Raw genomic sequence first — 15,314 nt, forward strand, 5'->3', positions numbered from 1 at the left:
CCAGGATGCACCACCTCCCCTAATGAAAGAATCTTCAAGTTTTAACAATGAAAGTATAGTCCCTACTCCAAGCAGCTGGATCCTGTTCTCCTTACATCTCTCCCTCTTGGGGTCCTCTGCTCTTATATTATAGAGATCACTACACTGTCTTCCTCCCCTTTCATGCAATCAAGCCCAGACCTGGACAACAGCCCTTTCTTTGGCTTCTTTGAATACAGCCAAGACAGGCTAGAACTTCTAATACTTCCATGTACCAAGAAAGAACAAAAGAGAACTAAACAGAGTACATGGAATATAAATAGTCTGGTTTGCATTGCAAAGGACTAGAATCCTTACCTAGCTAATTTGATCTCAGGTTATTAGCAGCTCCCTCCCATTTTGTGAAACCACAAGGAAAGTAAGGCTGTGCCTGGGTCCGTCACTGTCCAGCTCCTGGTCAGTAACACATAGCAATGGCTTTCCCATCCATCATCCAAAAGTATTCTCTTGGTCCTACTAACCCTGAGAGGCCTCGTTCTCTCTCCTAACCTTTGGTCCCTCTTGGATTTACTTTTTGATCTTGAGAACATGCTTTACCTCAGCCCTTTTTCAGCCCAGGGGTGTCGCATCATCTTCTCCATAACAACTGACACTGCTAGTATGTGAACTGCCCACTCACAATTATAGGGTCCCTTCCTTACCTGTCACCAAAGCCAGACTGGTCCTAAGAACCTGTTGTCTCTAATGCCAGGCAATCCCCTCATTCATTCCTGAGTTCTATAGACATATAGTTGCCTGCAGGCACCTGTGCTTAAACATGATTTTTCCCACTAAATTTTGGTATTGCACTAATAAGCAAGGTCTAGAGTTATTAAAAGTTCCACGTCTTACTTAGGGCATTTTAAAAACATTGGGCTGGGGTACCTGGGTGGCTCAGTCAGTTATGTGTCTGCCTTCGGTTCAAGTCATGATCCCAGGGTCCTGGGATCAAGCTCCACATCGGGCTCCCTGCTCAGCAAGGGAGTCTGCTTCTTTCTCTCCCTCTGGCTGCTGCCTCCCTGCTTGTGTGTGGTCTCTCTCTCTCTCTCTCTCTAATAAATAAAATCTTAAAAAGAAAAAATTGGGCTAACCCCAGCAGCTGACTCCTTAAGAGATTCCACACCAAACACCAGAGTCTTTTTGTCTGAACTTCTCCTCTGTTATAATTATATACAGTTGACCCTTGAACAATGCAGGGGTTAGGGCTACCCATTCCCCACACATCGAAAATCCAAGTATAACTTTTGACTTCTCAAAAACTTTACTAATAGTGTACTGTTGACCTAAAGCCTTACCAATACGTGAACAATTAACACATATTTTGTATGTTATGTCTATTGTGTACTATATTTTTATAATGTAGTAAGCTAGAGAAAAGAAAATGTTATTAAGAAAATCATAAGGAGGAAAAATACATTTACGCTACAATATTGTAATTAGAAAAAAAAACTGCATAAAAGTGGGTCCACACAGTTCAAACCCATGTTGTTCAAGGGTCAATTGTATAATAATGTAATCTGTTGTAAATATTACTTTCTAAAGGATCAGCTTAAATGAAGTGTGGGTGAATCAACCCAATATCCTAACCATATTAAATAATACATTAAGTAAACATTAAACAAGAAAGACTCCCAAAGTGCAACAGAAAACTTTAGCCTTTCTGCCTGTTCAAATCTACTCTATGGAGTTAAGACAATATTAGGCAGATTTTTACTTTTCTAGTAACTCTCAGAAAGCAGAAGTCCTCTGGTCAGGTTTAAGTCCCAAGAATAATCTCATTTCATTAATTAAAATGGCCAGTTCCCTAAAAAGTCAAAGCTGAACTTCTTTCTTCTCATAGTTCATCTGCTTCAGGAAGGAAGCCTGTAGTAGGCAGAAGGAGTGTGGCTTCTTTCTCTCTATCCCATGTGCACTTCTTTCCTCTCCTCCAGTTTTGCCAGTTCCACGTCTGACCTCTAGGATCAATGTTGTGAAAGGGAATTGAGATGAAGGGGTAGGGAAAGTATTACTTGAATGGTTTTGTGAGTAGGCTCCAGGGCTTGGCACTGGTTTAAAGATGACTTGTTGGCTTTAAGTAGTGTGTTGCTTCATGGGACCTCTAGAGAAAACCACTTCTCTACCTCCCAGCATATATGCACATTCACACCATGGCCAAGGCCCTCTCAGCTGCTGGTCACTCTATGAGGTTGAATGCATGTCTTCTAGCTGGCCACATAAAATCCCTCTCAGGGTTGTACAGGGTTGTACAGGTTGTACAGAAGTATACCTTCACTGTTCAGTTTCTAAGTAGCATCTCTGGGCAGGATCTGTGATGCCCCATGCCAGCTCTCCTTCCCCTGACTACATCCAGTTGAAGTAAAATGTGTACGTTGGGCCCATTACTGGTAGAAGGACAACTTTCCTTATCGTGGCCCACTACTCTGATGCCATCAAGCATGGCGGCAAGTTTCTTGCTCTTTCAACTGCTCACAGTAGTCTACTGTGTCCTCCAAACCTCAGCATATCAAGTTCTCCAAGCAGCATTTCTGATGCCCCTCTTCCCTAGGCCCAGGTAAGAGGGAAGCTACCTAACTCTCCCTTTTGGAAATCAAAAATCAGAAACTGATTTCTACAGGGATTCTATTTCTAATCTAGTTCTAACTTTTTCATAGGCTAGAAATGAGACCAGCAAAAGATCACAAAGCCAGATCATGATCTCCTCCTCCGGAGTCCCACTTCAGAGTGGAGTTACGTGGGACTCTCCCTACTCTAGCAGCTTGTCTTGGAGCATGGAAATACAACCCCAAAGGAAGACTGCATTTTAGCATTCAATTATATCTAAGTAGAAACTAAAGAATCTAAATAGGGCTGAAGGAAAATAAACTTCTATTTCCAAGCTGTCCCTTCCCAACAGTTGTGGGAAAAAAACAGATTTTCACCTCAGCTAATGTGCTCACTGTTTTGCTTTGTTTAACTGTTCCTGAAACAATCATCAAATGATTCCCATGTGGAAAGAAACCAATCAGTACCTTAGATTCTGAGGCAGGCACTCTGAGCCTCTGGTCCCTTTCCAAGGAAAGTATTGTTGAGTCTTTCTATCACTCATAAAGCATCTTTTTTTCTACTAATTAGAGCTGTCTACTTCTCAGCAAGTGGCTTGCAAATTGCAGTGTCTGGGTGTGCCTCCAGATCTTCAGAAAGCTCTCTTGTCATTTTTCTCACCTCCTCCATTTGATGATCCTCAATATCCTTATTTTTTATATTATTTTTAAAAATAGATCAGGGATTAAAAACAGGAAAAATATTCTAGCCTAGTGAATGAGAAATCCAGGATTTCTCAAGAGAGCTCAAAGAATGGCCTCTCCAAACCAGGCCATATGACCAAATGTTTTTTCACGAGGCCACAAGGAGAGAGGGAAGGTTGAAAGGAAGTTAGGAAGAAAGGAAGAAGGAAAAGCAGAGTGTAGCAGCTGAAAAATGGAGGGAAAGAGAGATAAAAGGGGAGGAGGAAAGAGAGAAAAGAGGAGAATGGTGAGCAAAAGAGGAAGAAGGGAAATTAGGGAGTAAAGATTACTGGGGTTGAGAAAACATCTGCACTAAACCACTGAGAGATTGCTGGAGGCTACTAGTCCTCTAGTTGCCCGTGGGATGGTTCAAAGTGAGGTCCTGAGGTTGATCTGGTTCCTTGTCATTTATCATTGAACATGGAGAGTCTTCTGGAGGTTTAGCACAGTTTTTCTACTCTGAACACAATCAAATGTGGAACTGAGGACAATAAAATATGCATAGGAGCATGGAGGCAGGGGACAGATTAGAATTTGGAACTGATCACTAAATACCACTAAGTGCAGAAAAGATGCTGATCCCATCTGCATGCATGGGAGTGTGGGTCAGCCAACCTTGTATCCTGGAGATTGGGAGAGTTCAGATATCAATGAAAATCCCATGAATAGATAAAGGCATGAATGAATGAATGAATGAATGAATGAAAGATCAAACAAGTAAAGAAAGTATTCTAGCTCAGTACTCCCAACATCAAGGCTATGGACTAATGACATCAGAATCACCTGGGGAAAATTTTAATGTACCTAATATACTAAACCTTTTTCCTATTTTTTCATTTGACAGCAAACTTGAAGAATTGGTTCATTTCTTACAAGTCATGTATCCCAAACTGTGTCAACACTGGCAAGTCATCTGGATGATGGCCACGGTGATGCTTGTCTTGATTGTTGTGCTGGGGCTCTACAGTTCCTATAACTCTTGTGTGGAGCAGACCGATGGGCCCCTTGGGAAATCCACTTGCTCAGCAGCCCAGAGGGACTCGTGGTGGAGCTCAGGACTCCAGCATGAGCAACCTGCAGAGCAGTAGGAAACCTGACACTTAGTGCCCTGTTCCAGCACACAGCTGACTGCCCTTTCCCCAAGCATAGTGTTTCAGGCTGGGTGTGGCGCTGCCAGCCCATCAGGAAACGAGGAGTGTTCTTTTACACTCAGGACCCATGTGGGGAGCTATACATACACAGAAACTGATGTTCTCAGAGGATCAACAAAACTGCCCTCATAAAGCATCTGGTGGATGAAGTCACCTTCACTAAGGAACTCTAACAGAAGGGAAAGTCACCAGCCCCTAGCTCAGATGGCTAGGGAAAATAAAACAGCTTCACTGCAGGAGATAGTAAGAAGCTCACTCTCCTTCCCCTTTTTCCTTTCTGTAGCCAGAAATCAAGAAGAATTAATTATGTCCAAAGGCTATAATTCTAAGTCTGACAATCAGACTTAGAATTTGGAGTCACAATATAAATATCATCCCATCTCCTATCTCATTCTCACTGACTCTCCTTTAACCTCCCCTCTTCCCCCTTGGAACCAGAGTTTCTCTTTACAGAAGTAGGAAATGTTTCAGAAAAATATTTAGGCTGAATTTAGATCAGTGCTTGAAATGAAATGGGAAGACGTGAGTTAATATATATTCATCTGTACACACACACGACACACACATACACACAGTATGCATGTGCATGAAGCCAACAGCCCTCCCAACATGTGCTCTCAGTGTGTGTTCTGGATAAAGCCAATCCACAGATTTTTCACAAGGTGTGGAGCAGTCACCAGGCACCTGTTCAGTGAACTCTCCACATGGATTTAAGATGTTTGAAAAACACTGAAAACTCATGGCTTCAACAGTGAACTTGCTGGTCTCCATTTCAAGTGCTAATTCTAAGCTGTTGTACAACACAATCCATTCCCTATTTGTCCTCTCCCATTGAGAGCAGTTAACCTACTTGTCAGGTAAAGGAGGAGACACAGTGTGCTTTCAGCTCCTATATGCCCACATGCAAATGTGCAATTGCACCTCAGTGCTTCAGTTTAAACGAGATTTCCAACCCAAGTATATGTTTCAGAGCATTGCCAATTGTTTAGCATAAAATGAAGGAGCACATCCCATCTCCAATTTGACTTCTTGACTCCACCTTTACAGCCACTCCCTTCACTCATTCCTCATCAGTTTTTTTTTTTTTTGGTGGGGGGTGTTGGTTTCTTGTGGGTTTTATTGTGGTGGTTCTGCTCCTATTTTTGTTTTGTTGTTGATGTTGTTTGTTTTGTTGCTAACACTTATATAGAAGTTACTATGAGCCAAACACTGTTATAGGTATTATATAGGTATTAATTCATTTAATCCTCAAAAAAAAAAAAAAAGAAAAAACTATAAGGTGGGTACTACTCTCCTCATTTTCAGATAAGGAAACTGAAGCATAAAAACACAAGTAACTTCCCAAGGACATCCAGTTAATAAATTGTGATCCTGGAATTCAAATCCAAGCAGACTAGTCCCTGCACAAAATTGCCTTCTCCAATGGTCTCCTAACTGCATGCCTTATATTTCACTCCCCCTTCCCCCAAGTAGCCCTCCGACCACTCCAAACTATTTGTGGTTCCCAGACTAAATTTGTTTCTCATAGTTCTATTCCTCCACTCACTAGTTTTTTTTTTCTTTTTATTCTGCATTCTCTTCTTTTCTTCTGGTTGCTTTTCAGAACCAAGTGCAAAAATTATCCCCTCCATACAGGCTTTGATGACCTCCCTCCAACTCCACATAGGTCACACCCTCCTCTCTTTCTGACATTTTTTAAACATCTTCATCATTGACAATTGTGATATATATCACAAGAAGTTATTTATGTATCTATCTCCCCTACTATTTTTCCTCAAAGACAAGAACCATATCTTACCCATTCTCTGGGTAAGTGCCTAGCATGGTGGCTGATTCTTGGGAAGGTGTCATCAAATGTTGGTCAAAAGAATAAGAGAGCATTCAAGGTGGTGGAGAGCAGCCTGGAGACAGCTGATATTTTGCATACTTCCCAGTTCCAGCACCATCACTGCCACAATCTCAATGAGAAAAGCATCTTATTAGCCTCAACTTATTCTAATATTTTTCAGTCTACTCTGCAAGAGAGCAGAAAAGAGACCTAATGGCAACCCCATGTCCAAGCTCAAAGACCGGGCTTCATGCAACCACTCCTTTCAGAAAGACCCACCTAGTTCAGCCCTACTGTAAAAAATCATGTTGTTTTAAGGGTGGAGGGCACCCTTTACAGTGGCTAGAAAAACCACTGTAAGAGAAGCCCAAGCGAGGATTGACCAAGAATGTGCCATTAAGGTAAAGAGGTGCAGATCAAAGCAGAGGGACTTTGGGAGCCTAGAAGAATGGTTTTCCCTGCTGTGCCAGGGGACTGGACATACTGAAAAATCTTTTAGGCCCTTAGAGTCACAGGCAGCATGCAAAGGCAGCTCCAGAGACAGTAGCTGTGGGACAGGACTCTATGCTGGCAATGTCCAGTCTCAGCCTCCCTTAAAGAAGTACCAGGCTGAGCTGGCCCATTGTCCACTTGGCCATAGGGTTCCACCTTTGTTACCAATTAAAACAAAGGCTGGGAGAGTAGTTACACTGAGCTCCTGGAACTCCAACTGCTTCATAGAAAAGCCTGCAAAAGTACTTCCAGACATAGGCCCTCACCCAAAGTACTCTGTAAGAGTAAGAGAGGTTGAAGAAAAGAACTGTCAGAGTAACCACATTTCCAAGGGCATTCCTCAAAAAAGTACTCATTGGCATTTCTTTTCTGAAAAGCAAAGATTGATCTGAAGAAGCTGGAATGTTACCAAAGCAGCAGTGAAATGGAGAGAAACAGGCCCTGTATTTCCAACAGTGATATTGATCTAAATAAAAGTTCCCCTCAAAATGCCTCTGAAGTCTGACATTTCTGCTTAGCCCTAGGACTCTGGGTGCCTACCTTGAGTTTCAGAGTGATGTGTAATTTGTATCATTGTTGATATCACCTCCTAAAAGGGCCTTCACTTTCTGGCTGCCACAAAATCTACATATATATATATATCACTCCCTCTATACAGCCTGGCAGAGTAAATGGAGAGGGAGATGCTGGATCTGTGTATCACTGGCTGTCAGTTCCTAATGTTGTTAAACCTCACACAGGTGTGCTATCATTGAACTATAGAATGTCACATACCTGAGTTTGAAAATAAAAGCACATTTCCAAACCTTTGGCAGTAGCCAAATGCCTCCTCATTTTATGGAGCTAAGCCACAATCTTGCCCCCAGCCCTGAATTAGAGCTCCTTAAATATTAGCGCTTCCCAGAACCAAGCCAAGAGACCCTAGCCCTTGGGTCACTGTACTGTGGGCTACCTCTTAGGGGTTAGATTGGTTCCTCTCTTTCTCCCTCATTCCTGAGCCTAGTTTCCTACACCTTCCTAGCTTATGATTTTTTTTCAGGTGTACAATATAATTCAACAAACTGTTTGAATGTTTCTTTTTTTTAAGATTTTATTTATTTTAGAAAGAATGTTTCTTTTTTTCAAGATTTTATTTATTTTAGAAAGAATTTTTTTTTAAGATTTTATTTATTTTAGAAAGAGAAAGAGTACAAGTGGGAGGGACAAAAGGAGAGGGAGAATCTCAAGCAGATTCCACACTGAGCACAGAGCCCAACGTGGGGCTTGATCTCACAACCTGAGCCAAAACCAAGAGTAGTGCACTCAACCAGCTGCACCACTCTGGTGGCCCTGATTCAACAATTCTATAGATTTCTCAGTGCTCATCAAAATAGTGTACTCTTAATCCCCTTCTATTTCACCCATCCCCCCCACCACCACGAACCTCTCCTCTGGCAATCACCAGTTTGTTCTCTGTATTTAAGAGTCCGGGGTTTTTTGTTTGTCTCTTTTAATTTTTTAAATTAATACATTTTTCTGTGCCAGAGACTGCTGAATTTTCACCAACATGATTTCCACAGTAGACTACATTTTTCAGTTTTTCTTGGAGCTAGATGTAGGAGAATGTAGACTCTCCAGATGTAACTTCCTAAAAACCAACTCTCCTGCCCAATACTTCACACTGTATTTCCCCTCTTCTTAACAAAATTTAGAGGATTTAGTTGAGGACCTGAGGCCTGAGAAGATGGCAGAACCACTAGATGGAAGCTGGATCCTTGAATGGGCACTCACAGAATTCAGCTTTGACATGAGCAAGAAATAAAGTTTTAGTATATCAAGCCACCTGAAATTCAGGAATATTGGCTGTTGCAGTTAGCCAACTCTGATTAATGTATAGATTTGAGCCAGGAATGGAGTTCTTTAATAACAAACTTTAAAAATACAAAGCTTTGGCTTAGCAGTCAAGTAACAGAAAACAAGAAAATTAATTTCAGGAGCTAGAAATATGGTGACCCATGGGGTGAATAAAACAAAAATACTTGGCAAAGAGTTACCCATGATAACTTGAAAGGCAGCCCATGGGCAGCCTATAGCCCTAGGAGAAGTGGCTGGAATACACCCAAGCATTGAAGTTTGTAAACCTTTATTGACTGCCTTTGGCAAGGTATTATAAGAAAAAGAAACATTTGGGAAAGAATTGGCTATTGGGAAGCAGAAAGAAAAAAGAATACTGAGGGTTCAGATTGAATGCTTAGAAAGCCTGACTGTTTCTAAACTCCAAACAGTAAGAATAAAAAGAGTTTTCAGTGGGAAAGAACCAATAAAATTTTTCAGTTGAACTCAGATCAACTCCGCTTATGGCAAAGACCAGATTACGGATATGGCCCTTACATGTGTGGTTTCAAATGAACTTGGTGTAGGCACCATTAAATTAGAGAGAGAGAGAGAGAGAGAGAGAGGGAGGAATGGAGCTGAGAAAACAAAGAAATGCATCTTGATAATTATGACTGGGAAAGGATTTGGGGTATGATTATTGGCACATGGAATCAAATGGAAGCAAGTAGGTGAGAAATCTAGGTTTGTAAGAGAATTGTATTAATGAAGAAACATAAGCCAAGATGAAAAAGTTCAGTTATTCAAATTAGAAAACAATTTTTGGAATCCTCAGCTTACACCAACAGAAGGTAGACTGCAAAAGCCATCCTATCGGGCAGCCTGGGTGGCTCAGCGGTTTAGCGCCGCCTTCCGCTCAGGGTGTGATCCTGGAGACCTGGAATTGGGTCCCATGTCGGGCTCCCTGAATGGAGCCTGCTTCTTCCTCTGCCTGTGTCTCTGCTTCTGTGTCTCTCATGAATAAATAAATAAAATCTTAAAAAAAAAAAGCCACCCTATCCTCCAAGAAGGGCATATTCCTTTATTCCTACTTCAAATGTGGCCAAGGAAGTTTGTATACAATGAAGGGCTACAGAGATCAGTGGACACATGGGACATGGGAATTCTTCCCAGAAAGCAGAATCAAGATCTAAATAATTGTAGTAGGAAGAATTTCTAAAATATACCCCCCCCAAGATGCCTCACCCCAATCCCTGAAGCCTTTGAATATGAAATATTGCTTCTGTTATATGATAAAATTGACCTAAAAACAGGGAAATCATCTCAGTAAGCCTAACATAATCACATCAACTCTTAAAAGCAGAGAGTTTTCTCTAGCTAATGGTAGAAGTAGAAGTCACAGAGATTAGTGGTGTAAGAAGGATTTAAAGTGTCACTGCTGCTTTGAAAATGGTCATGTGAGGAAAAAAAAAAAGCAGGAAGCATCTTAGAGCAGAGAATAGACTCCAGTTGACAGTCAGCAAGAAAACAAGGACCTCATTCCTACAGCCTTGAGGAAATGAATTCTGGCACCAAACTAAATGAGCATGAAAGTGGATTCTTCCCCAGGGCCTCCAGGTAAGAATACACCACTGCCTACATATTAATTTTAATCTTGTGAGACCCACAGCAGAGAACCCAGTTAAGCTACAGAACTCTGAGATAGTAAAAGGGTATTGTTTTGAGTTGTCAAATGTGCAGGAATTGGTTATGTGGCAATAGAAAACTAATAGAGTGGCTTTTGTAATGACTCTTCATTAGTATTCTAGTCTGAACTGCTGTATCTCCCATTCTTCTCCTTCACACATGGGATTTTTTATTGAGGTCATCCAGATCCTGCTTCATCATTACATTTAAGGGACAGCATATGACTTTTTTAGCTCATAGGTCACCAAATCCCAAGTGCCACACCTGAACCTGATAAGGAAGACTGAGCATAATTCAGAAATCAAGGACTTTGAGCAGGATGGGACTTTGCATTGACTCTCTCGAGAACAGTGATTGCAATCTTTTTGTTTTGGTTCAGTTTGGGGTTTTTTTCTTTTCAAATTTTTATTTAAATTCTAGTTAGTTAACATACGGTGCAATATTGTTTTTAAGAGTAGAATTTGGTGATTCATCACTTACATTCAACACCCAGTGCTCATCATAACAAGTGTCCTCCTAATACTGATCACCCATTTAGCCCATCCCCCACCTACGTACATCCTTGGGAGGAACAGTGAACCCTGTATTAGGTAGATCAGAGGGTAACTGTTATGTGTTCAACAGATCATTTTTCCATTTGCTCCTTGACACATAGCTTGATTTTATTTTCTAGACTTCTTTGCACTTAGATGAGAAGATGTGACAAAGTTCTGGCCAATCAGAAGTGATATGATCACTTCCAGACCTGGCCCCTAAAGCAATTTCCAGCACAATCCTCCAAACTCCCTTCCCTCATTTTTGGATCAGCCAGATCTTAGAGAAGGCTCTGAGTTACTACATGATGATAGAGCTACAAAGTCCCTGAATAATTATGTATAACAAAATCTCCTCAACACATTCTCCACCACTACCACCACCACCACTGTCAGGCATTGGATTATGACATAAGAGAAATGTACTTTTAATTTGCTAAGGCATTGAGATTTGGGGTTGTTTGTTATAGCATTTAGACTACATTGACTAATACATTAGTCTATCTACATATTTTAGAAAACAACTAATCCCTGTAATATCAGGCACCATAGAATTATATTGCTATGTTACTTTTAAGTTCAGATAATTCAAATCTCTTATTTGACAGATGATAAAACTGAGGCCCAGAGAATTGAAGTGATTTGCTCAGAAAACTAATGTTAGAACTTAAACCAAATTAAGATATTACCCTCAGTCCAGTATTCTGGGTTGTACCATATTTCCATCATTTACACTACATTTCAAAATTTCTACTCTATTTAAGCTTTTTATTTGCATAAATCAGACTAAATATCACTTTCACTCTTGTGTCCCATATTCAGGGAATAAGAAAATGGGTTGGTTTGAATGACACATTGGCCCAGATGGGTCCAACAGATATATTCAGAACATTTCATCCTAAAACAGCAGAATACACATTCTTTCCATGTGCACATGGAACATTCTCCAGGTTAGATCACATGTTAGGCCACAAAATAAGCCTCAACGAATTCAAAACGATTGAAGTCATATCATGCATCTTTTCCAACCACAATGTTATCAAACTAGAAATCAACCACAAGAAAAAATCTGGAAAGAACACAAATACATGGAAGTTAAATAATATGTTATTAAATAATGAATGGATGAACCAAGAAATCATAGACAAAATAAAAAAATACATGGAGATAAATGAAAATGAAATGGTTCAAAATCTTTAAGATGCAGCAAATGCTGTTCTAAGTGAGAAGTTTATAGCAATACAGGCCTACTTCAAGAAGCAAGAAAAATCTCAAACAACCTAACCTTACACCTAAAGGAGTTAGAAAGAACAAACAAAACCCCAAACCAGTAGAAGGGAAGAAATAATAAAATTACAGCAGAAATAAATGAAATAGGAACTAAAAAAAAAAGAAAAAGAAATAGATCAGTGAAACCAGGAATTGTTTCTTTGAAAAGATAAAAAAAATTAATAAATCAGTAGCCAGACTCAGAGAGAGAGAGAGAGAGAGAGAAAGAGAGAACTCAAAAAAAAAATCAGAAATGAAAGAGGAGAAATAATATGATTTCACTTATATGTAGAATTTAAGAAACAAAACAGATTAGCATATGTAAAGGGAATAAGTGAGAGAGAGAGGAAAACAAACCATAAAAGACTTTTAATGATAGAGAACAAACTGAGGTGGAGGGAGGTGTGGGGGGGATGGGCTAAATGAGTGATGGCTATTAAGGAGGGTACTTGTCATGATGAGCACTGGGTGTTATGTGTAAGTGATGAATCACTAAATTCTACTCCTAAAACCAGTATTATACTATATGTTAACTAACTAGAATTTAAATCAAAATTTGAAGAAAAACAAAAAGGAAGAGGGGAAATAACAACCAACATCTCAGAAATACAAAGGATAGTAAGAGAACATTATGAAAAATTATATGCCAATAATTTGGACAATCTAGAAGAAATAGATAAACACCAAAACTGAATCAGGAAGAAATAGAAAATTTGAACAGCTCAAATACCAGCAATGAAATTGAATCAGTAATAAAAAAAAAAACTACCAACAAAATAAAAATCCAGAACCAGATGGCTTCACAGGCAAATTCTACAAAACATTTAAAGGAAAAATAATACCTATTCTTCTCAAACTATTCAAAAAATCGAAAAGGAAGGAAAGCTTCCAAATCCATTTTACAAAGCCAGCATTACCCTGATAACAAAACCAAATAAGTACATTGCAAAAAAAGAGAAGAGCAATATCTCCAATGAACATAGATGCAAAAATCCTCAACAAAATCTCAGTAAACCAAATCCAACAATATATTAACAAAATCACTCACCACAATCAATCAATTTATTCCCAGGAAGCAAGGGTGGTTTAATATTTGCAAATGAATCAATATGTTACATCCCATCAACAAAGAAAGGATATAAACCATATGATCATTCCAATACGTGCAGAAAAAGTATTTGACAAAGTACAACATCCATTCATGATAAAAAAAAAAAAACCCTCAACAAAATAGGTTTCAAGGGAACATGCTTCAACATAATAAAAGCCATATATGAAAAACCCACAGCTAATATCATACTCAATAGTGAAAAACTAAAACCTTTTCCCCCAAGATCAGGAACAAGACAAAAATGTCCCCTTCTCACTTCTTTTATTTAACATAGTACTGGAAGTCCTAGCCACAGCAATCAGACAAGAAAAAAAAAGTCATTCAAATTAGTAAGGAAAAAGTAAAACTTTCCCTATTTGCAGGTGACATACTATATCTAGAGAACCCTAAAGACTCCACCAAAAAACTACTAGAACTGATAAATGATTCAGTAAAGTCACAGGGTACAAAATCAACATACAGAAATCTGTTGCATTTTTATACACTAATAATGAAACAGCAGAAAGGGAAATTAAGAAAACAGTACCATTTACAATTGCACCAAAAATAATAAAATATCTAGGAATAAGCATAACCAAGGAGGTGAGAGATCTGTAGTTTGAAAACCATAAAACACTGATGAAAGAAATTAAAGACAACACAAGAAGTGAAAAGCTATTCTATGCTCATGGATTGGGAGAAGAAATATTGTTAAAATGTCCATAGTACCTAAAGCAATCTACAGATTTAATGCAATCCCTATCAAAACACCAACAGCATTTTTCACAGAACTAGAATAATCCTAAAATTTGTATGGAATCCCTAAAGACCCCAAATAGCCAAAGCAATCTTGAAAAAGAAAAAATATTTTGAAGTTGTATAATCCCAGCTTTCAAGGTATACTACAAATCTGTAGTAATCAAAGCAGCATAGTACTGGCACAAAAACAGACACATTAGGACAGAACAGATAAACAGAACAGAATAGAGCGACAAGAAATAAATCCACAATTATATGGTAAATTAATCTACAACAAAGGAGGCAAGAATATGCAATGGCAAAAAGACAGTTTTCAATAAATGGTTTTGGGAAAACTGGAGAGCTACATGCAAAAGAATGTATGTACATTCTTACAGCATACACAAAAATAAACTCAAAATGGATTAAAGACCTAAATGTGAGACCTGAAACCATAAAAAAATCCTTGAAGAGAACACAGGCAATTTTTTTTACATTGGTTGCAGCAATATTTTTCTAGATAAGTCTCCTGAGGCAAAGGAAATAAAAGCAAAAATAAACTATTTAGACTTCATCAAATAAAAAGCTCCTGCCTTCCTTTAGCAAAGAAAATAATCAACAAAACTAAAATCCAACCTATTCCTACTAAATGGAAGAAGATATTTGCAAATGATATATCCAATAAAAGGTTAGTATCCAAAATATATAAAGAAGTTATATGACACCAAAAAAACCCCCAAATAATCCAATTAAATAAATAATGGACAAAAGACATGAACAGACATTTCTCCAAAGAAGACATACAAAAATAGTCAACAGACACATGAAAAGACACTCAACAGCACTCATCATCAGGGGAATGCAAATCAAACAATGAGATACCACCTTACACCTGTCAGAATGGCTAAAATCAAAAACACAAGAAATAACAAGTGTTAGTGAGGATGAGGGGAAAATGGAACCCTCTTCCTGCACTGTTGGTGGGAATGCAAACTGGTGCAGCCACTGTGGAAAACAGTATGGAGGTTCCTCAAAAATAAAAATAGAACTACCCTACAATCCAGTAATTGCACTACTAGGTATTTACCCAAAGAATACAAAAACCCTAATTCAAAAGGATATATGTACCCCTATGTTTATTGCAGCATTATTTACAGTAGCTAGATTACGGAAGCAGCCCACATGTCCATCAATAGATGAATGGATACAGAAGATGTGGTATATAACTCAGCCACAAAAAAGAATGAAGTTTTGCCATTTGCAACAACATGGATGGAAATAGAAGGTATAATGCTAAGTGAAAAAGGTCAGTCAGATAGAGACACCATATGAATTCACTCATCTGTAATTTGAGAAACAAAACAAATGAACAAATTTTAAAAGACAAACCAGACTCATATAGAGAACAAACTTATGGTTACCACAGGGGAAGTG

General features: G+C 38.9%; 1 protein-coding gene across 9 annotated transcripts in view; it reads left to right on the top strand.

Moving 5' to 3' along the window:
• The window catches only part of IRAG1 (inositol 1,4,5-triphosphate receptor associated 1), a 125,406-nt gene extending 117,845 nt beyond the window's left edge, over nt 1–7,561 (top strand). For all 9 annotated transcript variants that reach the window (XM_072794076.1, XM_072794077.1, XM_072794078.1 and 6 more), the window contains one exon: nt 4,126–7,561. In XM_072794076.1, coding sequence (XP_072650177.1) covers nt 4,126–4,369 — 244 coding nt within the window. In that variant the 3' untranslated portion in view covers nt 4,370–7,561. The remainder of the gene's footprint in view (nt 1–4,125) is intronic.
• The last annotated feature ends 7,753 nt before the right edge of the window (nt 7,562–15,314 follow it).

The sequence above is a fragment of the Canis lupus genome, chromosome 23, assembly GCF_048164855.1.
Source record: "Canis lupus baileyi chromosome 23, mCanLup2.hap1, whole genome shotgun sequence".
In the NCBI taxonomy this organism is placed as follows: Eukaryota; Metazoa; Chordata; class Mammalia; order Carnivora; family Canidae; genus Canis; species Canis lupus.